Here is a 26705-nt window from a genome sequence, read left to right as displayed (position 1 = left end):
AATGTTTTTCATGATTGATAAAGCACTGTTCTGAGAGTTAGGCTAGAGGCCACTGACATGTAACAGAAAAATGTAAATAAAATTTACCAACATTGAGCCTATAAACAATGTATTGCTTTAATTTACAAACTCTAACACCTAGTTTATGTTATTTTCCATTGGAATGTATTTTGAAATTAATTGTATACTTGAAATGAATTGTATAATTTTGTTGGGTAATCCACTCTTAATCAACCCTTCTGCTGGGATCAAGGTAATCCTGATTTTTTGGATCAAAATGATCTCAATCCTACGTTAAAGTTTTGAACTACTACATTTTGAAGATTTTATCCAGATTAAAGCTAGGATTCTGTTCCGTTGTCAGTTGCATAGATACAGAAACGACTGCTACAAGCTAACATTAATAAATTATAATGTTAATGATGATAATACCGTTATTAGCACACAGGTGGAGGTGAGGATGCAACCTGTGATCATTAGAAATGTAGTCATTATTTTACATTCTCTGACCTTCCACTGCCATGAAGATGCCATTCCAAATTAATACTATGACTTTCTGTCATTTGCTGGGTAGAATAACATCATAATGAAATCTCCCTGATCAATACCAAGCATCTTGGATATTTACGATTAGAAATCGGGGAGACTCCACCCACTACCGATTAGGGATGAGACGGTTACCGGTGTCACGGTGAACCACGGTGAAAACAGTACAACCGGTTAAATTTTCATTTATCAAGATTTAAAAAAAAAAAAAAAGAAAAAAAAGAAAAAGAAAAAAGATAACCATGCATGACTACGTCACTAAAAAATCACACTAAATGCTGTCTGACTTTGAAAAAAATGCTTTCTGACCCTCATCCCCGTTCAATTTCCAAACATGTAGCAGCGTGTAGGCGGAGTTTTGACTTCAGGCAAAAACAACAACACTAGCAGCATGGCCGAAAGTGAGATGTATTTTGGCGGAGAGAATGGAAGGAGGAGGCGAAATGCAACCTGTGCTCTAAGATATTTTCCTGCAAGGGGGGAAATACAACGTCTATGCTAAAGCACTTAAATGGAGCCCATCAGATTAGAATTGGGACTTGCACTACATTTGATAGTCTCAAAGTGCGAGAGAGACCAACTCCCTCGTCCTCTTCTACCACCGCAGGTATGCATGCTGTGCGCACCTCAATAAGTCCCGTTCGTTGACATTGACAGTACTTAAATCTAGTGCTAGATGTCTTCTTTGCTAGCTAGATTCCCTCTGTCATCGGCTTGCTAAAGCTATAACTTACAGTGGTTCAATCATTAGACTAGTAGTAACGTACTGCAGCTAGCCAACTATACCTAAAGTTAGCTACCATTAGCTAGCGTTTTTGTAGCCTTTAGCAAGCGGATGACAGAGGGAATCTAGCTTGCAAAGAAGACATCTAGATTTAAGGACTGTCAATGTCAACGTAAAATAGCCTAATAGTGTATAGCATAGCACTTGCATGTACAATGCTATATAGCACTAGCTGGTTAACGTTAGCAAGCTGCAGTGCTCGTCATGTCATGTTGTTGTTGTTATTGTTGTGTAAAGTATACTGTAGTGAGGGGGACAGAGTGGGAGAGAGGGAGGGAGGGAGAGAGGGAAGAATTGGATGGAAAGAGGGAGGGAGATTGTATTTCTCTAATACTGTTTAGTTAAGAGCAGCCATTTGTTATGTAATGGTGTGTTGTTATGTTGTTATGTAAAACATAGCCTATAGGCTACTTTATATCATTTATATGCAGTATAATTAATTTTTGGTCTTTTCACGTTATGCCCTGTGCATCAGTAGTGTCACAAATTAACAATACCAATTCAGTTCTTTTAAGAATTTATAGTTGTCTTGTCTTTCCATCAAATAGTAGAAAAGTAGGGTATCGATAGTGGGATCGATAAAGACTCGAATCGTTAAGCAGTCTCAATAATGGTATCAGTATCGATAAAAATTAACGAGACCCATCCCTAACCGTGATAAAACCGTGAACCGTGATAATTTTGGTCACTATTACCGGGATATGAAAATTTCAAACCGTCCCATCCCTACTACAGATCCAGTCGGTAACATTAAGATGATGTCTGTAACATTAAGATGGTGTCTGTAACATTAAGATGGTGTCTGTAACATTAAGATGATGTCTGTAAAATTAAGATGGTGTCTATAAACCCCTCGCACTATGGGATAATTTGGGCAGATAATCGGTTCAGACCGATGAGGTGAGGGGCGAATCGGACCAAAAATTGTCCCAATAATCCTAAAGTGTGCACTATGGCTGGCCCTGGTAATTAGAGTATTCCACTATTCGTTCGGTAGGTTGGTATTCGTTCGGTAGGTTGGTATTCGTTCGGTAGGTTGGTATTCGTTTGGTAGGTTGGTATTCTGAGCTTAATTCAGTATTCGGAGCTTCGGTTTTTTTGGCCCGATACTCGAAACCAATACCAACACTGTCATAACGTTACATTGGGTGACTCATGTTTCCTCCCTCACAACACTCTCTCTGTTTCAGCAGGTCTCTGGCGTGTGTGTGTGTGTGTGTGTGTGTGTGTGTGTGTGTGTGTGTGTGTGTGTGTGTGTGTGTGTGTGTGTGGCAGCACATGAGCAGAGGAGAGACAAAAATGCTCTGAGGGGTTTTTCAGTTGGTGTTGATTTTAGCGGCACCATGTGGGCAAAAGCGGTAGTGTTTCCCCAGAAAGACAACTACATATCACAAGAGCACCACCACTTCCTAACTAAATATCTCTTGCCCAGCCCAGCATTCATTATGGAAGCCAGCAGAAAGACACTACTGGTCAGGATAACTAGCGATGAGGTAAATCAACCGTTTCATCCTTTCTGGTCGACCCGACCAGCTGACCAGATATCTATAGAATGAAACAGCCAATCTTCTCACGGATGGACGCAATTCCTGATGTAGGTAATGTAGAGGCATCAGTATTATAATGAGACTGTTTTATAACCAGTCAAAAACTCCTCGTAGCTGCTTTAAGTTGACAGCCCTGACATAGCTATTAGCTTGCTAATTAGCTAGCATATATTATTTTTCCTTTGTAAATGCGACACAAGCACGTTGGTGGGGTGAGAGTTCCAGCAAGCAATGGCTTGTCATGCTGGACTAGGCTACGTTTGGTAGCAAACAGACAAAAATGTTTTTTTAAGCCATTTCGAGCATTTGATTGATTTTGGTAGGCTACTATCAACCTCTAGTTTATTTTATCCAAAGTGCTTTACAATGAAGGCCCCATTCACACTCACATACCCACACCAATGGCGACAGCTGCCATGCAAGGTGCTAGCCTGCTCACTGGGAGCAATTTAGTTCAGTGTCTTTGCCCAAGGACACTTCGACATGTCATCAGGAGGAGCAGGGATTCGAACTGCCGACCCTACGATCATTGGATGACCTGCTCTACCTCCTGAGCTACCAATTTCGGATTCAAGCTTACCTATTTCGGATTTTGGATTCAAAACCTTTTCACCGAAAGTTGACAAGTTTTTACCCTTGATTAGAAAGAAATCTGCCAATGGCACCAGAGTCTTATCGGGGGGGGGGGGGGGGCCTGCAGAGATGTTTCCAGGGCGGGGCTCTGGTTCCTACCGGTCATGGAGTTCTCCGAGGTGCTGAGCTGTTCGCGGAGCTTGTCCACGTCATCGGGGTGCACCTGCTCGTACAGCGTGCTGCCGAACCACTCCGCCTGCGGGTGGTTCAGCACCGGCGTCACCGAGTCGGACACGTAGATCACACGGCCCGTCTCCGCGGCAACCACAAACAGGAAGCCGTCCGCCGCCTCCAGGATCAGGTGCTTCAGTTCCTGTGGGCGGAGAGAGAGAGAGAGAGAGAGAGGGAGAGAGAGAGAGAGAGAGAGAGAGAGAGAGGGAGAGGGAGAGGGAGAGAGAGAGGGAGAGAGAGACAGAGAGAGAGAGAATACCGACACGTTTGGTCACACACAGAAATCAACAGAGAAACGAGATACATGTACAGTCATCCGAACTTCAATATTTCGCCACACCTCAAGGCGAGAGCAACAACGACAGTGGCAGTGGCGGTAAAATAATTATTACAACCCGCAACCACAAGGGGCAGTAAAGCACTGCTACAGTGAGGCTACTAGGCTTCTCTCACAATGGTTGCCGTTGCTTAGACTATAGCCTAATGTAGGCTACGTTTCTCAGTTTGACCGGTCTGAATTGCAAACTGCTTTTTTGGATTAGCTACAGCAGAGACAGTAGCCGACATAAAATTGGTTATTTGAGGGGCTATCATTTTACCAACTGATCGGACTTCATTCATTCTTTAGAAACCCGGAAACTCAGAAATCCCGCAAATTCAACCCCTATTTTCAACGATGCAGTCAGAGTAACGACATTAAATACACAATCAATAAATAGCACTAAACCAGTGAAGACTATTTCATTTCAACCCAAATTTACCAACCCATGACGACATACCCGCTTTCACATAGACCTCAAAAGTAGCCCTTTTCCACCAAAGTAACTCTGGTTCGTGAACCGGTCTGGTTCAAAATTCTTGGCACCTTGGTTCTATCTAGGGAACGGGACCGCGTTTCGACTAGTTTTGAGCGGGACCGTTGTACGTCATTATATCATCACAGTTCGCGCTGAAAAACCTACTATTTTTCGGTGCCGGTTCGGAACCAACTTTGGGGTTCCCAAACTCATTTCTTTTTGGTCGAAATGCTTGGAACCGTTCAAAATTAGGTTCGCGAACCGGCACCGAACCAGTTCCTTCTTGGTGGAAAAAGGGCTAAAGGTGACCCTGTGTTCTGGTTCTGGTACCTGCTCTGTGAGGAAGGAGGGCTTGTAGGCTCCGTCCGTGGACGTGTTTCCCGTGCCCCTCATGGACTTCATGTGGGAGACGGCCATGCGCAGAATGGTCAGCTTGTCGGGCTTGCGGGCCAGGGCGCTGCAGGTGGGCACCATGTCCGACAGCTCTGTGATGTACTGGGTCATCTTGTTACGCCGACGGCGCTCGATCTCGCTGTGGTTCTCTCTGGAACAGAGAGGGGGGGTTAAGACACCCAGGACCCCCCCCCCACAGTGTGGCCCTGCTGTCGGTCTGCAGACTGGACAAGCCTCTCCGTCTGGAGCTGCTGTCGGTCTGCAGACTGGACTAGCCTCTCCGTCTGGAGCTGCTGTCGGTCTGCAGACTGGACTAGCCTCCGTCTGGAGCTGCTGTCGGTCTGCAGACTGGACTAGCCTCTCCGTCTGGAGCCCTAGTCTCAGTCTGCAGACCAGATTAGCCTCAGTCTGGCCATGCTGTCAGTCTGCAGACCAGATTAGCCTCAGTCTGGCCATGCTGTCAGTCTGCAGACCAGATTAGCCTCAGTCTGGCCATGCTGTCAGTCTGCAGACCAGATTAGCCTCAGTCTGGCCATGCTGGAAAGCGCCCTGGCTGGGAGACTGGGGACAGCGATGGGAGGGCTTTTAGTTTCTTCTCATATTCCTCAGTCCTTCAAAGGAGGCTGAATATCTCTAGAAAGTGGCGTTTTCGGGTTCTTCCAAACATGGCCCAGATAGCAAGCGGATCTCGGCCATATACAGGCCAGATCTGGCCCTTGTGGCTTAGTTCCGCCCCATATATGGCCCAGAATCATTACACATCCGCTTGCTATCTGGGGGCCGTCTGGTGGCTATCATGTGCACGTGCCGGTGTTTCCTCTAAGGCCAGCTTGCTTCCTGTTCAGGAGGCATCAGATGAAAGGTCTAGAGGGGAATCACTGGTAGAGTAGCATTTCTCTTTCACCTACTGTACGGCTGGATAGGACACGTAACACCGTGTCCTAACTGCTTGCGACGTGAGCAACAGAACGCGACATCGCACGCTTGCTGTCCTAACTGAAACCGTTAAATTTCCTGTTCTGTTACGTCATTTGTCTATATTCCCAACTGACTAGTGTCTAGCTACTCTACTTTCGAACGCTGTCAACGCGAGTAACAGGAGGAAAATAGGAACAGGGCAAGCGTCAAAAGGGCAGTTAAAACGTCGCGCTGCTTTGCGCTGCATCGCTCGCGTCCAGTATCGCGTCCAGTAACGCATTTTGTCGCTGACGCTCGCACGCGTCGTGTGTAGTTAGGACACGGTGTAAGGGATAAGTATGTCCAGCTGGTGATTATCAGAAAAGGGCCTGGCAGTACAATCTGAACCCTGAGGCGAAGCCGAGGTTTTGTAACCCGCTGAAGGGCTCTTGTTTTTCGATAATGACCAGCTGACCATACGTTATCCCACTTATTACACGGGTACTTACCAACGACATTAATACTAATAAGACTGCACTTTTTATTTCACCAGCGAAATGGTTCCTTGTGTTGGGCAATGGGTGTTTTCAGAGATTGAACACAGGGCTACAACAGCCAAACCGTTATTATTTACAATGTTCAATCTTTTAGACAACTTTCAACGGTCGCCCATAGACATATACAGTAATTTGTTGCCCTTAGCAGCGGTGAATATTGCTCGTTGCCGGTGAATTATCAAGAAATAATTCACCGGTAGAACGTGCTATTGTCCAATCAGAATGGAGTATTTCAGAGAGCCGTGAACTCTGACTGGTCTCTTAATGGTCTGCTCTCTGACTGGTCTCTTAATGGTCTGCTCTCTGACTGGTCTCTTAATGGTCTGCTCTCTGACTGGTCTCTTAATGGTCTGCTCTCTGACTGGTTTCTTAATGGTCTGCCCTCTGACTGGTCTCTTAATGGTCTGCTCTCTGACTGGTCTCTTAATGGTCTCTCTCTGACTGGTCTCTTAATGGTCTGCTCTCTGACTGGTCTCTTAATGGTCTCTCTCTGCAGACAGCGTAGACTACAGAATGTCTGTGTGTTAGTATCACTATGGGGGAGTTAGGTTTGTTAGGAGGAGAGGATCATTCTGGCGCTTCTGTAGAGTATCGCTTCTCCTCTGAGGTTATAAAGAAGATATGTTTGTTACACGTCAACACGGCGTCTTATCTAGGAGTTCGGTTGTGTATTAGGCAAAGCCAGCATGCCCTCTGCTCCCAAGATGCTCTTCAGGTGAGAGAAAAATGTTTGAGGAGCGCTTCTGGTGTGGTGCCACAGGTGCTCAGGAAAAAGGGGAAAATATAAGGCTAATGAAAAGAGAAAGTGTCCTGGCGCACGTGGTCTCTTTAAAAAGCCTTTATTAAGAGTGGCTAGGGCATATTAAAAACACCAACGCGTTTCAGACAGTTCTTCAAATGGTTGTTCCCAGAGTGAGAACTGAACTAGGAAAACAGGCTTTTAAATATGCTGCTCCATCCATGTGGAATGAATTGCAAAAGGACCTGAAATTGGATTGGTTACACTGGGTGAATTTAAATCCATTTTAAAAGACTAGTATGAAACCAATTCTCTTGGTCAGTGCAACTGCGTTTGATAACTTGCCCCACAACTGATTCTTGCTGCCTTAATCTACTCTAATCCTGTCAGCAACCCCCCCCCCCGCTCAACAATTTGCCAGTCTATCGATCACAATCGGAAAGCCCGTTTCATTTCACAAAACGAAACTGAAAGTGTTCCACCGCGTCGGCTCGGGGCCGGGGGGAGGGGGGGGCGCCGTGACGGGGGGTTGGCCCAGGGTGGCATATAAGATAGAAACGCTACTGCCGGGCAGGGATCTTTGTCATGGATACCATTTTTGAGTGAGGTCACGCGAGGGCGGGGCGAGGGCGGGGCTTGCAGTGGTCTAGGTGTACGTGTCACATGTGCTCATGAACGACTGTGAGGTCCTACATGGGCTCCGCCTTCAAACCCGTGCAAAGATGGCGCCGGTCGTTTCACCGTCTGCGCCGTCGTGTTATACCTCGCGTCAGTCCGGTCAACGTTTTAAGTTAGTTTTATTTTCAGTCATTTATTCTACTAATGATTATGTACCAATGATTTAGAGGTGACAGATTTTATAAGCCCTTTGGGGTTTTCTAGATGTTCACCTGCACAATCTCTTTACTTTCTGTTGTTATTGTTGTTCTCTGTTATACAAAAGTGCAAATAAATACATCTAAATCTAAATCTAAAGGTTTGTGGTTAGCGTAACGTGTGTAAATGGGCTATATACACAACTCCAGTACTTCCTGAAATTAAAGACATGCTTCTCTATTTCCTGTCTTACACTATTGGATGAAATGATTACATTATTCAGGTGTGTTCACCTGATTAATCACTTCACCCAATAGTGTAGGACAGGAAATAGAGAAGCATGCCTAATTTCAGGAAGTATGGAGTGGTGCATATAACCTCTAGCGAGCGGCCCTGTGTGGAGGATTAGTGAGCAGGTGTGTGAGCGTCCAGGGTCGGGTGTGTGAGCGTCCAGGGTCAGGTGTGAGTGTCCAGGGTCGGGTGTGTGAGTGTCCAGGGTCAGGTGTGTGAGCGTCCAGGGTCGGGTGTGTGAGTGTCCAGGGTCAGGTGTGAGTGTCCAGGGTCGGGTGTGTGAGTGTCCAGGGGCGGGTGTGTGAGTGTCCAGGGTCGGGTGTGTGAGTGTCCAGGGTCGGGTGTGTGAGTGTCCAGGGTCGGGTGTGTGAGTGTCCAGGGTCGGGTGTGTGAGTGTCCAGGGTCGGGTGTGTGAGTGTCCAGGGTCGGGTGTGTGAGTGTCCAGGGTCGGGTGTGTGAGTGTCCAGGGTCGGGTGTGTGAGTGTCCAGGGGCGGTCAGATCCTCTCTGGGTCCTGAGGCCTGGGCCTACCTGGCATATCTCTCCTTATCACCAGGAATCTGATCATCACCATACCTGCGAACCAGAGAGAACAGCGCGTTAGAGACGTCAGTCGACACACACACACACGCACACACACACACACACACGCACATGCTAGATCTACCATCTGAACTGTTTATCACTGGAAACATTTCTCACGAGGCGGAATGGATGATAGTGGCGATGTAAACATGCGAGGAGCTAAACACAATGCAGCCAGGGTGTGTTAAGGCCATAGTTAAGGGTGTTATGACAGAAAGGGCATGCACTGTGTCAAGTGGCCCTTCCCTTCCTTTGACTTCTAGAAGAGACAAGGCTTTGCACCTTTCCCATTCTGTGCCAAACCACACGACTGGACAGGTATGATCGATGATCATCCGCGGAAGGGCGGACATGCCTTATGTTGACGCTAACATCAACAAACGGCATGGTGGAATAGTCATGCTCTGATCCAGTGTCTAGAGAAGAGAGTTTCGAGGGTAGCATTGTGTTTCTCCTAAAAGACATGCTGGTGGTTCCTCCTCTGCACAGCAGGGGGCACTGTCTCCTCTCCACTGCTCAAGTTAACAGAACAGGGCCAGTGTTCCCAGCTCTGGACAAAACGGACCGACATCATCATCCTCCTCTAGGAGAGAATATGAGCACAAAGAAAAACCACATGTTGAAACCAAAACGTGAGGGAATGCCTGGAATGGAGCGAGAGTCTAGCTGAGGCTGTTCTGGGGAAAACATGTCAACGTGTCCTGAGCGATCGAACGCACTTCCAAATATGGAACTATGAATTTGGCCAAGGTGAAATCATGTCCCGTGCGCTGAGTTTGGATTGGAACAAAACGTGATTGTACATAAGTATTATGATTTCATGTCTCTACAAATGAACAAATCGTGTGGCCTAACGTCTGAGCGATCAGCACAGACATCAACACTAGAGCTTTTCGACGGCTGGTCAGGGAAGCAGAGATAAGGAGTGTGTTGACTTTACCACAGACAGGTCTTTGACCATAGTGTTCTCTGACTGTTCTCACCTTGAGAATTTGCTCGGTCCCTCGCCGTCCTCATCGTCGAAGTCCATCCTGCAACAGAGGAAGAGTGTCATCCTGTCTCTGCGGTGGCTCAGATACCATCACACACTGTCCTCTCCACTCTCCTGTGGCTCTAGGTTCTCGTACAGAGACAGCAGATGCTTATCAAAGAGGAAGAGGTAAACGCAAGAGGAAATGGATCCATTTCATAGAAGGACTACCTGTAATTGTGTCCAATAGCAATCATTTAGTTTGGAGAGTTAGCTCCTCTCTGTTCTTACAGGTGTGATATATAAGCAGGGTTTTCCCTGCATAGAATTTTTTTTGCCGCCCCCCAAAGAGATATTAGCCAGAACCAATGGAAAATGTGCCAAAATGCTAAAAAATGAGAATAAAAATAGCAATTCAAATCCTCTCCAAATGTGTTTGATAGCTTGTTTCAAGTGCAGCCCATCCCTCTTTCTTGCATTGTCCATGGTTTGGACCACTAGTAATCAAGATAATTAATAAACAGGTTATCAGTATCTTAAACATTTTGTCTTCATATCAATTTTGTGTCATGTTGGGAGATTTACCACGATTGTGAAAAGTGAGCTCAGTCAGAACGACAGTGAAGAATATAGGCCTATAAATTCTGGTAGGCTACTCGGCATAAAACGGAGGTTTCCCCAATAAATTGTGTGCACATCACCCCCCAAAGACCCATTCTGAGCCAGAAAAAAACCCTGTATAGGTCATCCCTGATGTCCCTTGTGTCCCTGATGTCCCTGATATCCCTGTGTCCCTGGTGTCCCCGGTGTCCCTGGTGTCCCCGGTGTCCCTGGTGTCCCTGGTGTCCCCGGTGTCCCCGGTGTCCCTGGTGTCCCCGGTGTCCCTGGTGTCCCTGGTGTGTGGAGGAAGGACTTTCCTCAAGTTCAACACTGCCTTTCTCCAACGCTAATGGCTCCATCTGAACACACCAGAAGGCCGGGCGAGTGACCAGACAATGGAAACATTTCCCAACGCTGGCGACCTTCCAGGTCCACCACAATAAAATCAACATGTCCAGAGTGTTGAGCTGGGACCAACGCTCTGTGAAGCAATGCTTGGTTAATGTTTTACACTGATAGGTGTACTAGCCCACTTCCGCATAACACATCTAATTCGGGAGTTACTCTAGAGAGGAGGGGAACGTTGAAAGCTTGTTATCGCAAAGATTCTGGGGATTCTTGCTGCCAGGGCATTTCAGTGAAATTCAAGTTTGCTGATGGTACAAAATAAGTGAAAACACTTCACAATGCCCACAAATAACAGAATAGGCAAAACACATTAACTCACTTAACATTTCAAACGGCCAAAAAAGCCTGGTTGTCTGACAATTTAGCTACAGTTTGCTGCCTTTAGTTTCCACTGTGGAGACATGGACAACAGCAGCATCCTCTGTGGATCGGTCATACTGTTTTGGCGGGTGCGTTAGTGCGTGGGAGGGGCGGTGTCTGTGGGAGGCTGAGGGGATAATGCTGGGTTGGAGGGTAGCTGAATCCCAAATCGCGCACTTAGGCGAAAGTGCAGAGCACTCGCGGCCTTGTGGGCTTACATGTGCGTTCCCGCTAAGTCCACAAGGGCTCAGGGTAGTCCCAAAACGGAATTGCTAGGTCCACAAGTGCGCCACTGCCACCATTTTGTGCACTTTAACCGCACTTATCGAAAGTCTGCAATTTTGCGGACTTAGGAGCAGAAAATACACATAGTCCACCGCGTCTCATGTGACACACATACATTATGACATTTGCCGATAACACAACATTTATCTTGAAATCCACATGCTGCAAACTTATCCCACCCAACATAATTTTAAATTAAAACAGACGTCAATCGGTCAATTTGCAGAGCCGAGCGGAGAGCTGAGGAGCGCGTCAGAGCAGCCTCTGCGTCGGAGGGACGCGGCAGCCAATGAAAAAAAAGTGGGAGGGGCATTGAGCTAAACTGGCTTGGGAATCGTTGGCACGCCGCTGGAAGTGTTGTCCTATTTAATTCACGGCCCTGCACCCTCTGGCCCTTCCAGCTGACGTCAACTAAGTGCTCAGGCCTCAGGCCGTAAGTTCGAGGGGCCACAAGGGTGGTTTGCGCACTCAAATTGGGATTCAGCTGGTGTCTGTTTGTTGTACGGGCTCGGCACAGAGGGGCGGTTGGAGGGTGCATTTGTGTGTGCTGCTGGCTCAGCACAGAGGGGCGGTGTCTGTGGGAGGCTGAAAAGTGCAAACTATGGAGGCAGCCTCTCACCATGACTGGTGGGTTACCATGACAACGGTTAATTAAGGTATCACGTTTTTGTCAGCTGGTGGTATAACTTACTGTACTTCACTAGGTATCTTTTTACAGGGACGCTGCGATTCAGTAAAAGTGACAATGTTAGTCAGCCGGCTAATTTTCAACCGCACACGTCACAATGTGGGGCCCACAAAAGTGCTACTGCTCCCCCAACTGGCACCCAAAAACAGAAAAACAAATCTGTAAAACAAAACAAGAAAATAAAAAACGAACTTTATATTCCTTATAAATGAAGACATTAAAACAGAGAAACAATGGTGTATTTTTAATTTTGTTTGATGAGGTTCAGGCAACAGGAAACAGGAAGTTGCCACCGCAGTTAACGGTAAGGTGTCATTTGTTGGGAGTCTAGCCAAGAGATTCTAGATTCTCTAAATCTAGAGATTTTCACAGTAGGCTAGAGTCGGATCGCTTGTGCTAGTAGGCGACAGTGTAGGCCTATTGACGATGGATATTAGAAAATTGATTAAATCGATCAGTCTCAAAAAACCTGTTGAGGAATCGGATTCCGCCTCCAAAATGGCTGATTCAGCTGACAAGTTCAAGGACGAGTGGAAGGACAGATTGATGAGAAGATTCAACACTTAGAAACACCACCTTCAACTTCACTGAGCTAGGGGGAGAACGAGAGCATGTGTGTGTGTATGTGTGTGTGTGTGTGTGTGTGTGTGTGTGTGTGTGTGTGTGTGTGTGTGTGTGTGTGTGTGTGTGTGTGTGTGTGTGCACCGATTATATTTTAGATTGCTATTCTTGCACTTTGCCTTCAGCACTAGATTATGCTCTTAGTCACTTGTTTTAGAGAGAAGATGCACTTGTGAGTTCTGGCAGTTGTAGTACATTGGCTCTTCCTACGTTAAATGCAATTATTATTAGTCGCTTTGGATAAAAGCGTCTGCTAAATTACTGTAATGTAATTGAATGTAATGTAATGAGTGTGTCAGCAGCCCGTCGTGCTTTTTAAAGAGCGTACGGCTGATGTTAGTGCTTTTTCAGTTGGAGAGATGTGGGCTGGGGTTATATGAAATGTGTTGTCGAGTGCTTTGTGCAGAACGTGAGATGACGAGGACGCCTATCTGGCTGGTCCTAGCTGCTGTTAATGGATAGTTTAATGTGACGATCACATCGTCTACTGTACCTTATTTCCAAGTGCACTGACTGCGTGACACTGCAAGTTAAGTGCAGCAGATTACATAGTCAGTGAATACTGCATATTGCTCCGGCTTGGCCAGTTTTAATGTAACGCGCTGCATTCTAATAGTTTTAGGCCTAGTCTACATCAGTACATTCAATCTATCTGAGACCTTTTTAGTGTGCGATCTAAGTAAAGCCTAGTTAGTATGCATGTCAGTGCTGCACAAATACTGCACAAATACAACAGCATATTGGATTATCCAAAATAGTTAATAGTTATTGTGCCCCCTCCCCCATGCGGTTCATGTGCCTGCCTTAAAGGACAGGTTCGGAAGTTAAAACCCCATCGGAAGCGTACTTTGAGGCACATTTTTGCCAGAACATCAACAGACACCAGTGACCACTCCGGTGAATTTCCTGTCTTTGAAAACGAGAGTTTATTGTGTTTTTGAGGGATTTTGTCTATGCACCTATGGATCCATTGAGTTTGTTAGCAGCGCCAGGCTATATCTCGAGAGTGCACCGTTTGACGAAACTTTGCTATCGGCCGTTGTATATGATCGTAAACAACCTTATTACATGGCTTATAATAACCTTATAACGTGGCTTATAATAACCTTATAACGTGGCTTATAATAACCTTATAACGTGGCTTATAACCTTATAACGTGGCTTATAATAACCTTATAACGTGGCTTATAACGTGGCTTATAATAAACTTATAACGTGGCTTATAACCTTATAACGTGGCTTATAATAACCTTATAACGTGGCTTATAAATAACCTTATAACGTGGCTTATAATGCTAAATTCCAAACCTGTCCTTTAAGACTGAGCCATAGAGATGAACCTGTTTAACTGCAGTCCCTGGGCAAGTTATTAGACACACTTTAAATGACAATACAGACAGACAATGAGAAGATAACAACTGACTGTCTAGCAGAACTGTCCATGAACTGAATCAACAGTACAGTCAGGAGGCGACGGCCCCCCCATCACTACTACTAACTAACTAACTAACCCTAACTACTAACCCTACTACTCACTGAGGTCTGTGTGTTTGTGCTCTCGCCATGACAGAGAGAGAGAGAGAGAGAGAGAGAGAGAGAGAGAGGGCGGAGGGGGGGTGAGTAGTTTATCATGTGCATTGTCAGGAATGGCCGGTGGCAATATAGTAGTATTAATGTACTGCTAACACAGTAATTCTCTCTCTCTCTCCCTCCCTCTATCTCTCTCTCCATCCCTCTCTCTCCTCTCTCCCTCTATCTCTTTCTCTCCCTCCCCCTCTCTCCCTCTATCTTCTCTCTCTCCCTCCCTCTCTCTCTCCCCCTCCCTCTCTCTCTCACTCCCTCTATCTCTCTCTCTCTCTCCCTCCCCCTCTCTCCCTCCCTCTCTCTCTCTCCCTCCCTCTCCCTCCCTCTCTCTCTCCCTCCCTCTATCTTCTCTCTCTCCCTCCCCCTCTCTCTCCCTCCCTCTCTCTCTCCCTCCCTCTCTCTCTCCCCCTCCCTCTCTCTCTCACTCCCTCTATCTCTCTCTCCCTCCCTCCCTCTCTCTCTCCCTCTCTCCCTCCCCCTCCCTCTCTCTCTCCCCCTCCCTCTCTCTCTCTCTCCCTCCCTCTCTCTCCCCCTCCTTCCCCCTCCCTCTCTCACCCTCCCTCCCTCCCTCTCTCTCTCCCTCGCCCTCCCTCCCCCTCCCTCTCTCTCTCTCTCTTAGAAGGCTGGAGCCTGTTGTCGTGTCCTGTCGGGCATGTCTGTCTGAGGGAACACATTGAAGATGAGTGTGTGTGTGTGTGTGTGTGTGTTGTCTCTCAAACCCTCTTACAGACAACATACTTCCCCATACTTCTACCCACACACACACAGATAAATAATAAATAGATCTAGTTAAATAAATAAACAATAGCTACACTAATTGTACCTCCTGTGTCATGTCTCTGCCATCATGCCTGCTGGCTACGTGTCTGTCTCATGTTTCCCTGTTTGTACGTTTGTACAGGCATAACGCCAGCACCCACACCCACACCCACACACACACACAGGAGTGTGGGACTTCTCTCCTTCATCCCTTTCACCCGAAGCCCCGTGTGTGATGTCGTCGTCGTCGTGGATACTCACCCTCCTGCTCTCCGCTTGCCTCCTCGGCCCGGCATGGCTCCGCCCATCCTCACCTGCCCCGCCCCCACAACCGCCCCCGGCATCGCCACCGGCCCCGGCAACTCACTGCCCATCTCTGTGGGAAACACAAACACCGAAGGAACAAGGGCTTTAGTTATTACTGCTACATACTATGGTAGTTATTACAGCTACTATATTAGTTATTACAGCTACTATATTAGTTATTACAGCTACATGCTATGCTAGTTATTACAGCTACAAGCTATGGTAGTTATTACAGCTACATACTATGGTAGTTATTACAGCTACATGCTATGCTAGTTATTACAGCTACATACTATGGTAGTTATTACAGCTACATGCTATGCTAGTTATTACAGCTACATGCTATGCTAGTTATTATCTCTCTCTCTCTCTCTACCCCCCTCTCTCTTTCTCTCTCTCTGTCCCTCTCTGGTCCTCTGATCAGCTCTCTGACCAGGCCCTATCCGGGCCCTATCTAGGCCCTATCCGGGCCCTATCCAGGCCCTGTCCCTAGACGAGCCCTGTGGTCCCGCCCCAGCGCCCCGGGCGGCAGGGTTAATATTTGATTCTGTGTGCTTTCCCTCTCCCCTCTCCTCTGTCTGGGGAGAACGCGTGGTGCAATGCAGACCAGCCCCATATCATTCATTCATGAAGTCGGCCTACATAAACACTCTGCCCCAGGGCTCGGCTCCGCTCCACGGCCGAGCGGAGCAACGCCTCCCTCCCAACGGGCTACCGCCGAGGGAGCAGCGTTCAGCTCGACACGACTGTCCGACCGGAAAGATGGCGGCGTTAACGAGCGTGAACATCGGGAGGCGGCCGGTGTGAGCCGGCCTGGCCGTGCGTCTCCAGGGTCTCCGTGCCGGGCCACTTAACGCTACGAGCGGCGAACCTCCACCCTAGCCCCCCGATCGCAGCTACATCTTCAGACGGTCATTACGAAGCACCGAGGTCGGATACATTGATCAGACAGCGTTGTGGGATCGGGGAGGGGGGGTGGGTGGGTTGGAGGTAGGGGGGCAATCCCTCCTCTCACTGAGACAAGGTTGTCTCTTCTTCTCTTCTTCTCTTCATGGCTGTTCTCTCCCCTGTGGCCCAGCCTGGCCCGGTCAGCCAGTCAGGCAAAGCGCCTCAGGACGCGAGCCCTTCTAAAAGGCCCTTAATACGGGAGCGAACTCGTGGACACCATCTGATACCGCCTCAATCCCCTAAAGCCAAGAGATTTCACATAACGCCGCCTCTCCAAGTAACACCGGACAAATCAATGTCATTCCATTAGTGCTAGAGAACTGCAGTCCAGAGGGAACCCCGGTTCTGCTACACACATTCCACCTCCAATCACACAAACAATCAACAACAACAACAACAAATCCAATAGATGAGGCCTAATTGTGACGGATTGAAAAATAAACCAAACTCAGCACCCCAGGAACAAAAGCTCATTCACAACTCCCATTCCATAGCGTACAGTAGAGTACAGTAAGTTATTCAAAGTCAACATGCCATTTTACTGCAGGCCACATTGAAAGATCCAATCCAGTCAGTGAATAGCAACACATTAAATCACACTCCAACTACGACATAATTGCCATGTCAATGCCTCAGTGTCAGGTCACTGTGAAGTTGGATGGAAAAAGATTTGTTACAGGTTTTTTACTGACCGCAAAGCATACATCTGAGCAAACTTGTACTCGTTGACCCTTGCCATCATCACGCAAACCTGATTAGATCGTTTCACTTGCCGTGTCACACACGCAATGGGCCAATTGGATCTTCACCAGCTTGGGATGATCCACCCCTGACACAACACCCTCTACTGGTGCTCCCAGTAAGACACATCCAAGGCCCTGATCTGGAGTCATCTCACCAGCCATAACCATTAGACCATTAGACGCCATAGAGAAGGCAGAACTGATCAGTGGAGTGACTTCTATGTGCTGGAGCAGCGGCATTAAGGCCTGGCTTTAGTGACACAAGCTGGTGTCATCATCGGATACATGGCCTCTCAATAGGCCTCCGCTGGGTCTAATCTTATTACACGCTTCCGCAATCCAGCCAAACAGGTCACTGCGCTGGTATTCAACCAAAACAACCAGCAGATTAAAGACTATCCTATAACCTGGTTAATAGGCCTGTTACTGGGGTGGGCGGAAGATGGTGAATGCATCCTGAAATCCCCTGTAGATTGAGAGGAAGCGTTTGCCTTGGGTTTGAGCTCAGCGTGCGTTTGGTCCTATTGATATGGGGGATGAAAGGTCTGCAGAACGTCTCTCCTCTGAGACCGGGGGAGAGACCGCGATGTGTTTCTGTTAATCAAGTGTTCTGCCCTCCTGGTGGAGGAACTTGATTGTTCATTCTGATCCACATCCCCCCTCCAGGCTGTGTGCAGCCAGAGTGTTCATAACAAGCACATTCTTTATTCATTTTTCTTCATTTACATTTCCAATGAGGTGAGAGTGAGGAAGAGAGAGAGAGGAGAGAGAGGGGAGAGAGAGAGGAGAGAGAGAGAGAAGAGAGGAGAGAGGGAGAGAGAGAGAGGGAGAGAGAGAGAGAGAGGAGAGAGGGAGAGAGAGAGAGGGAGAGAGAGAGGAGAGGAGTGGGGTCTAAAGAGTGAGTTGCCTGCTTTGGTTATGGGAGATTGCAACCACGCAAACATATGTATAATAATTTTCTTAGCTAACAATGCTCACAGTGCTTTCAACATAACACCAGTCAGTCAGTTATATACATTTGGTCCTTGATCAATTAGCAGACAGTGACTGTCAGTGTCTACTAATTGATCACAAGGTACAAATGCATACAATTGTAGGCCTACAACATGCTTTAGCCCATACAATTGCACTTACAATAGTATTGTAACGAGTCAATACAAGTATTGTAACTGTATGTAAAGATTGTAATTTTGGTGTATACTGTAGGATTTTCACCCACCTAAGGCATCACAAACGGTATAAAATGCATTAACATTGTAGCTGTTAGCCTATAGCAGGCTTAGCCTAAAGAAGTCAGTACTAGCCTACATCTCCAAGCTGCAGCAATAACTACTTTCACAAATGGCAACAATGTACCTGAAAATGTACACAATGTTACATACAAGTTGTTAAGCGTAACAATGTAACTTCGTAGCTAGTTGGAAGGCTATGGCATCCATGTCCTGGAGATAGGGCTTGCATGCAGCTATTCTCTTTTCATCTTGACAAAAATCAAGGTAGACGTTTTGCTGGTTATGCAAAATAGTCCATCCAGCCACGGTACGGGCCTTTTACTATTAACACTCAACTAACTCCAGGGTCACTAGCAAATCTCCTGAAGCCTATCATCGAATCAACAGGCGAGGGACATCCACCTCCAAATAATGACACTACACCCAATAATTTCGAAAGGCATTGACTCAAATAAAATATATATAACATGTTATGTGCTGTAAGCCCAGTTATGCAAAAGAACCTTTGTAGCACGGAGGAACTGTTCAGAGAAATCAGAGCACGTAGCTGCCTGCAACCGAACAAGCATCTCGCTTCGCGTGCACATTCAAAAACCTGAGCTATTCTAACCGTTAGTAGGTTGCTATTATTAATAATCATATTATTATTGTTATTATTATTATTACATCGTCTCTATGAAACCCGTGTTTTTATGGACACACAATGAGGGAAACAAAAGCACTTGTGGGTGTGCAGGAGCGGTGTTTCTCTCCGGCCGGCCGGGTGGGGGAAGGGGGATGCTGGGCAGCTCGGAGCCTGAGCTCGGCGGCTCGAAGCCTCGGCTTTACACTCGTTCTGGTAAACGTTAAAAATAACACCGCGCTCGAACTAGTCCCACGCCGCATTCTAGCACAATTCACGCCGAACGCTATTGCTTTTCTCAAGGCGAAATCCTGACTTACCCGATGGATTGACCGCGGCGGGAGTTGCCATGTTGCCTCGATGGAAAAACAAAATGCAGCGATGAAAATGACGCACAATACGGCTGGAGAGCCCCGGGAGAGACAATCCACTCAGGGGTTTGACACGCGAGGCTCGGTTCAGCCGCCTAGAGCCTCACATGCATTCGGTCTGAACGGAAATAATCCGCAGAATTCGACAAAAGGCCCTGTATTTCTAGATCGCCTTGGCCCTGTGCATTTAATAAATTCCGTTCTCTCAGACTAAAACATGCAAGATGTCTGAGAGGTAGCACCGCGAGACTTCCCTTGAATTAATTAATGCTTATCCCCTGTTCTGAGTCAAATTGGGCCATGTAGTCATCAACTCAAGTTGCGAGTTTTGATTTCATATTAGGAGACAGCAATAGATAAATGTTAAGGTGTTGATCTATTCATATTGTATATGATTTATTTAGACTTCAGATTACTTATAGGATTTAATTATAGTGTTTTACCCCCAAAAACATTGAACTCCAATAGCCTATCAGTCAGCAATCTAAAGCACTAATTTTCATATAGGATGAAAGAATAAAAGAATAGTAATAATAAAAGTATGCACAAATGTAAAAACATTTTAGAGTTTGGTGCATTATACTTCTGTTGTATCCTGACTGGTCTGTTGCTACTCTATCCAGAGAAATACTGCATCTGGAAGTTATACTGCAAGTAAACAGTCATAAAGAACTTTCCCACTACAAGCTGTTCTTTCATTGGCTGTTAATTGTATTCCTTTGAGCCTGCTAGTCTCCTCATTTGTAGCAAACAGCCCTTTGAAAGGGTTTCTCCTTCTCAGTCTCACCCCAGGGGGGGGCATTAGAGTGTGGGTGGCTTCCCAATCAGGGGAGGAGTTTAGAGTTGCACCAAAGCATGGCGATGTTCCAGCCCAACTGCCCCCCTGCTGTGAATGTCTCAGGATCAAGACCAACGTAGAGAAGCCAGACATCAATTTAGCTGGATGCTTTTCTACTGACTCAGCTCTGGTGGCAGTCGTCTCCTGGTCCAGCCAACCACATGGTCATGGTTCTGATGAAACCAGCCACACACACAGTTCAAGACATGAGGTAGACTTTGAATAGAGGTGAGCCAGAGACATACTGAACGGGCCTGCCGGGCCCAAACCCAGGGGCCCAAGAGTTCACCCTTTTGCGTTTCTTGTCGCATAGTCAAAGGGCTTGGTCTTTCATGTCAATAACAGAGCACTAAAATCCTGCTGAAAAACTGAAGCAATAGCCTAAATATTATCTTTTAGGACGTCACAAGAAAGAAACCATGATACTTTTTTAAGTGAGTGTTTATCTATAGTACTTAAGAGGGAATGAGTACTCCAATATGGGCAATATGGGTTCTTCAACTGTGGGAAGAAATCCAAAAAGCAAGTCCTCCCCACAGAGTTGAGGTCCCTCAAGCCAAAACCGAGCTGGGTAAAGTTGCTTTAACTGTGATTTTTCTCAAATTATCTTCAAAATGCTGTCTCTTTGGGCAAATTAAAACATTTTTCGACATTAAATGGGTGGGGGGGGGGGGCTTTATGTGTCTGTGCCCAGGGGCCCATCGTTACATAATCAGTCTATGGGGTGAGCATAAGAGAAGAGACTTTCCTAATACGCTGTACACTGATGCTACTGTAACTAAGAGGGTCTATTTCCACAACGGCTTGAGTTTATTATTCTCACCAGAATGCTGAATGATCGGTATCTGTCTAAGAACAGAGACAGTAGGCCTAAGTAAGCTTGCAGACTGCTTCAGAGAATGGATCAGTGGTTTCACAAATTGAACTCTGGTGTATTGTTTAGAAATTTGGGCAGTAGCTTCGCCTACAGCACTAAGAAGAACAGAGAAAGTACAGAATATACCAAGTGTTATATATATATTAATTAAATTATAATTAAAAAAAGAACCTTTATTGAGTCATGGACCAAAATATGAATTTCCTGTTTTTAAAAGAAGTTGGTATTTTGTGTGGCCTCCCCTAGAACACAACATTTGCTTTGGTACACTGCTGTCATTTTACTAGTCCTGTGGTAAATGCTTCCCAAGCTTCTAGGATTACAGATTATTATTATTTGTATGTATAATAATAATGATGTTTATTTGTATTGACTGTAAAGTTATATTGTGTTTTTACGAGCAAATAAACACTTACTGTCCAGATAAATAACTTTAAATAATTTTCTTATGGGCCTAAGACTTTTGCACAGTAATGTATATATATATATACAAGAGTAAAATACATATACTTACAATATAGATTCAAGATTGAAGTTTTATTTGTCACATTTAACGTACAGTATACAATCACAGTGAGATTTATCAGTGATGTGCTTATTACATAACACACAATTTACAAATAACACAAGAAATACAAATATATGCAATATAAAGATAAATATACCAGTATGAATGGATGATATACATGCTATGAATATTGGTATAAATAACCTGGTGGTGTATACATGCTATAGCTACAAGTAATCCCGGGAGTGAGAAATACTGTCATGTGTATTTACATGTATGGAGATGTTATAGAGTATACACTAGATCTTCTGACACTGTGTACACTAGATATAGTGACACTGTATACTGTACACTAGCTAGAGTCATTCAGGTGCCGGATGGCCTGGGGGAAGACGCCTGAGACTTCTGTGTTCGCCGTGTTTGTGCAATCTGTCTTCCCTCCAGGCCCTGCGTGCCTCCAGGGCCCTGAAGAGGGCTGGAGAGATTGTGGCCAACCCCTCCCACCCCGGTCACAATCTCCTTGAACTACTCCCCTCCGGCAGGAGGCTGTGATCTATCAGGACCAAGACCTCACGCCACAAAAACAGCTTCTTCCCCACGGCCACCAGCTGCATCAACCAGGCTTGTGTCCCCCTCTGACTCCCCCCTCTGACTCTGTCCCCTCTGACTCTGTCCCCTCTGACTCTGTCCTCTCTGACTCTGTCCCCTCTGACTCTGTCCCCTCTGACTCTGTCCCCCTCTGACTCCCCCCTCTGACTCTGTCCCCTCTGACTCTGTCCCCCTCTGACTCCCCCCCTCTGACTCTGTCCCTCTGACTCTGTCCCCTCTGACTCTGTCCCTCTGACTCTGTCCCCTCTGACTCTGTCCTCTCTGACTCTGTCCCCTCTGACTCTGTCCCCTCTGACTCCCCCCCTCTGACTCTGTCCCCTCTGACTCTGTCCCCTCTGACTCTCCCCCTCTGACTCTGTCCCCTCTGACTCCCCCCCTCTGACCACCCCCCCCTCTGACTCTCTCCCCTCTGACTCTGTCCCCTCTGACCCCCCCCCTCTGACTCTGTCCCCTCTGACTCTGTCCCTCTGACTCTGTCCCTCTGACTCTGTCCCCTCTGACTCTCCCCCTCTGACTCTGTCCCCTCTGACTCCCCCCCTCTGACTCCCCCCCTCTGACTCTGTCCCTCTGACTCTGTCCCCTCTGACTCTGTCCCTCTGACTCCCCCCCTCTGACTCTCCCCTCTGACTCTGTCCCCCTTTGACTCTCCCCCCTCTGATTTTGTCCCCTCTCACTCTGTCCCTTCTGACTCTGTCCCTCTGACTCTGTCCTCTCTGACTCCGTCTCCTCTGACTCTGTCCTCTCTGACTCTGTCCCCTCTGACTCTGTCCTCTCTGACTCTGTCCCTCTGACTCTGTCCCCTCTGACTCTGTCCTCTCTGACTCTGTCCCTCTGACTCTGTCCCCTCTGACTCTGTCCCCTCTGACTCTGTCCTCTCTGACTCTGTCCCTCTGACTCTGTCCCCTCTGACTCTGTCCCCTCTGACTCTGTCCCTCTGACTCTGTCCCTTCTGACTCTGTCCCCTCTGACTCTGTCCCCTCTGACTCTGTCCCTCTGACTCTGTCCCTTCTGACTCTGTCCCTTCTGACTCTGTCCTCTCTAACTCTGTCCCCTCTGACTCCCCACTCTGACTCTCCCCTCTGACTCTGTCCCCCTTTGACTCTCCCCCCTCTGATTTTGTCCCCTCTCACTCTGTCCCTTCTGACTCTGTCCCTCTGACTCCGTCTCCTCTGACTCTGTCCTCTCTGACTCTGTCCCTTCTGACTCTGTCCCTCTGACTCCGTCTCCTCTGACTCTGTCCCTCTGACTCTGTCCCTCTGACTCTGTCCCTCTGACTCTGTCCCCTCTGACTCTGTCCCCTCTGACTCTGTCCCCTCTGACTCTGTCCCTCTGACTCTGTCCCTCTGACTCTGTCCCCTCTGACTCCCCCCCTCTGACTCCCCCGCTCTGACTCTGTCCCTCTGACTCTGTCCTCTCTGACTCTGTCCCCTCTGACTCTGTCCCCTCTGACTCTGTCCCTCTGACTCTGTCCCTCTGACTCTGTCCCCTCTGACTCTGTCCCCTCTGACTCTGTCCCCTCTGACTCTGTCCCTCTGACTCTGTCCCTCTGACTCTGTCCCTCTGACTCTGTCCCCTCTGACTCTGTCCCCTCTGACTCTGTCCCCTCTGACTCTGTCCCTCTGACTCTCTCCCCTCTGAATTTGTCCTCTCTGAATCTGTCCTCTCTGAATCTGTCCCCTCTGACTCTGTCCCCTCTGAGTCTGTCCCCTCTGCACTACTTGCACATGGCCGCTGACTGTACTGGACATGGGCTTACTCTACACACACACATATCACAACTGCCACACAATGTATATAAAAACATTGCACATACATTAACACTCTATACACATACTGTATATACACTCATCGCACACCATTTTGTATATTGTATTTTGTCTTTGTATTTTACACTGCTCATTTGCACGGTCCTGTCCTTGCATGGTCCCGTCTTGTCCCTGCGCCCGGTCTAATGGTGTCTCCATCAGCGTTGTGCACCATCGACCAAAGCACATTCCTAGTATGTGGAAAAACTACCATGGCAAATAAAACTGATTCTGATAGTAAAGTGACAGGTACCATGGGGGGGGGCACTGTTATAGAGTGTGATGGCCACTCGCACAAAGGTACACCTGGACCGAGGTTTTAGGGTGTATGGTCAATAACGCACGTAACTGATTTGAACATTGTTGTTCATTTGGTCTAATAAACATAAGCTGCATGGCCTTTGTGTGTGTGTGTGTGTGTGTGTGTGTGTGACAGGGAGTTGTGATTTTCTGCGTTTTGTCCTTGACCAGTGTTGTTCTGCCCAGAGAAGACAGCCCTGTACCTGGCTGACAGCAGCAGCAGGTAGTCTGGGTTAGGAGCGTGTGTTCCAGGGTTGTTCTACCCAGAAGGCAGTTCTGTACCTGGCAGCAAACATGGCTGACAGCAGCAGCAGGTAGTCTGGGGCAGGAGAGGATAAACTCAGCCCTTTGGTTCCTGTCTACTTATGCATAACAGCCTGGATGACTTTTCTCTTTCTCTCTCTCTCTCTCTCTCTCTCTCTCTCTCTTTATCTCTCTCTCTCTCACACACACATTCACTCCCACTCTGTCTCTCTCTCTCTTTCTTTCTTTCTTTCTTTCTTTCTTTCTTTCTTTCTTTCTTTCTTTCTTTCTTTCTTTCTTTCTTTCTTTCTTTCTTTCTTTCTTTCTTTCTTTCTCTCTCTCTCTCTCTCTCTCTCTCACACATACACACACACACACACACACACACACACACACACACATGCGTGCACACATTCCTCAGAAAAGCCACACACACACCAACTTACAGGGACCAGATCAAAAGCCCGTCACGACTCTGCAGCAACATGTGTGTTTGAGGAGCCGCGCGTCTCTCCTCCAGCCCAGCCCTGGTTTGAGGAGCTGCGCGTCTCTCCTCCAGCCCAGCCCTGGTTTGAGGAGCCGCGCGTCTCTCCTCCAGCCCAGCCCTGGTTTGAGGAGCTGCGCGTCTCTCCTCCAGCCCAGCCCTGGTTTGAGGGGCTCGGCGAGACCAGCAGCATAGCAGCACACACACAGAGAGAGGATGCAGCATCTCTCTCTCCCTCTCTCTCTCTGCATCTCTCTCTCTCTCTCTGCATATCTCTCTCTCTCTCTCTCTCTGCATCTCTACCTCTGTCTGCCACTTACTTCCCTCTTCTCCGTTCTCTCCCTCCTCTCTCTCCCTCCATCCCTCGACCTCTCTTTCCCTCCCTCCCTCCCTCCCTCCCTCCCTCCCTCCCTCCCTCCCTCCCTCCCTCTCTCTCTCCCTCCCTCCCTCCCTCCCTCTCTCTCTCCCTCCCTCCCTCTCTCTCTCTCTCTCCCTCCCTCCCTCCCTCCCTCCCTCCCTCCCTCCCTCCCTCCCTCCCTCTCTCCCTCCCTCCCTCCCTCTCTCCCTCCCGCTCTCCCTCCATCCCTCCCTCCCTCTCTCTCTCTCTCTCTCTCTCTCTCTCTCTCTCTCTCTCTGCCAGGCTCCCCAGCTCACTCGGGGAGGTCTCCTACCTTAAGCAGTACAGGATGTGAGGATAGCAGGTAAGATTCCTTCTTTCTCTCCCTCGTTTTTCTCTCTCTCTCTGTTGCAACAGTTTCTCATATGCCTTGGCTTCGCCTGCCGTGTCCGGGGTGTGCTAGTTTGTGTGTGCGTGTGTGTGTGCGGGTGTGTGTGTGGGTGTGTGTTGAGTCACATTCAGATATTCAGTATTCTTTGTGCAAAAGTGTGTGCTTGAAATTGAGTCGGCAACGGAGCGTGTGATAGTTGTTGGTGCATGGCGCAAGTGAAGAGAGCTTACTAGTCTCTGAGTGAGGGTAGAGGATATGGTATCTGTCGTCTGCATGTCTCTGTATGCTTCTCTATGGAGGTAGCGGGTGCCAGAGTTTGAGTAGAGGCAGGGATGGCCGGATGGTTGTTGTTCTTCTGGGGGATAAGCGTCTGTCAGCTCTGGTCACTACTCATCATGTTCCCTTTGTTTTGGGAGAGTCTCTCTTCCCTGGCACAACTCATGTCTTTGTTCTAAGTCGGGGCTCAGCACGAGAAGGCTGTGTGTGAATTGGAGGAAAGTAATAAGCAATATAATACAATACAAGTCCAATAATCCTCTTACAGCTTTCAGCCCCATGCAGGCAGTGATGACGAAATGACTGCAGCTCAAACCAGTCAGAGAGGAATGATCTGAAGTAGGCGAGTGGAACAGTTTGAATCACTCAGTTTTAGCACTGCAGTGTCTGCATATTAAAATTTCACTGTGGACTTTAAATGTCACTAGACCCAGAAAAGTCCTGTAACTATTATTTTAGTGGAACAAACTTATCCAAGACATTAAAGAGAATAGGTCAAGGGCAATTAATTAAGTTATTGTATTGTAATACATGTTGCTTTAAGTACCTCTCTGCAGTGGGGATTAAAACCATTATCAGTCGAATATTTAATCATAAACAGTGTTCTCTATAATGATACATAAAAGTGTTATGCACCCTTTAATCTGTGTGGAACTTTGAATGCTTAAAAATTCCGTTCCATTCCACATGATTGAATCAATCAATCTTCGAATGATTCATTGCGGATGTGTTTTTCTGTCCAGCGGCTAGCTCCAGCTTCTGGCTCGTCTAGGTGAGTTTCACTG

The 26705-nt window shown here is 47.3% G+C and overlaps 1 protein-coding gene across 1 annotated transcript in view; it reads right to left on the bottom strand.

The window, feature by feature from the left end:
- The window catches only part of arnt2 (aryl-hydrocarbon receptor nuclear translocator 2), a gene marked incomplete at both ends in the record, with an annotated part of 44935 nt that extends 25703 nt beyond the window's left edge, over window positions 1–19232 (bottom strand). The window contains 6 exons of the mRNA XM_084437453.1: window positions 3610–3823; window positions 4809–5022; window positions 8702–8746; window positions 9739–9786; window positions 15292–15406; window positions 19202–19232. Coding sequence (XP_084293579.1) covers window positions 3610–3823; window positions 4809–5022; window positions 8702–8746; window positions 9739–9786; window positions 15292–15406; window positions 19202–19232 — 667 coding nt within the window. The remainder of the gene's footprint in view (window positions 1–3609; window positions 3824–4808; window positions 5023–8701; window positions 8747–9738; window positions 9787–15291; window positions 15407–19201) is intronic.
- Between the last annotated feature and the right edge of the window lie 7473 nt (window positions 19233–26705).

The sequence above is a fragment of the Borostomias antarcticus genome (assembly GCF_949987555.1).
Source record: "Borostomias antarcticus genome assembly, chromosome: 4".
NCBI classification, from domain to species: Eukaryota; Metazoa; Chordata; class Actinopteri; order Stomiiformes; family Stomiidae; genus Borostomias; species Borostomias antarcticus.
This window is presented reverse-complemented; position numbering and strand designations above follow the sequence as displayed.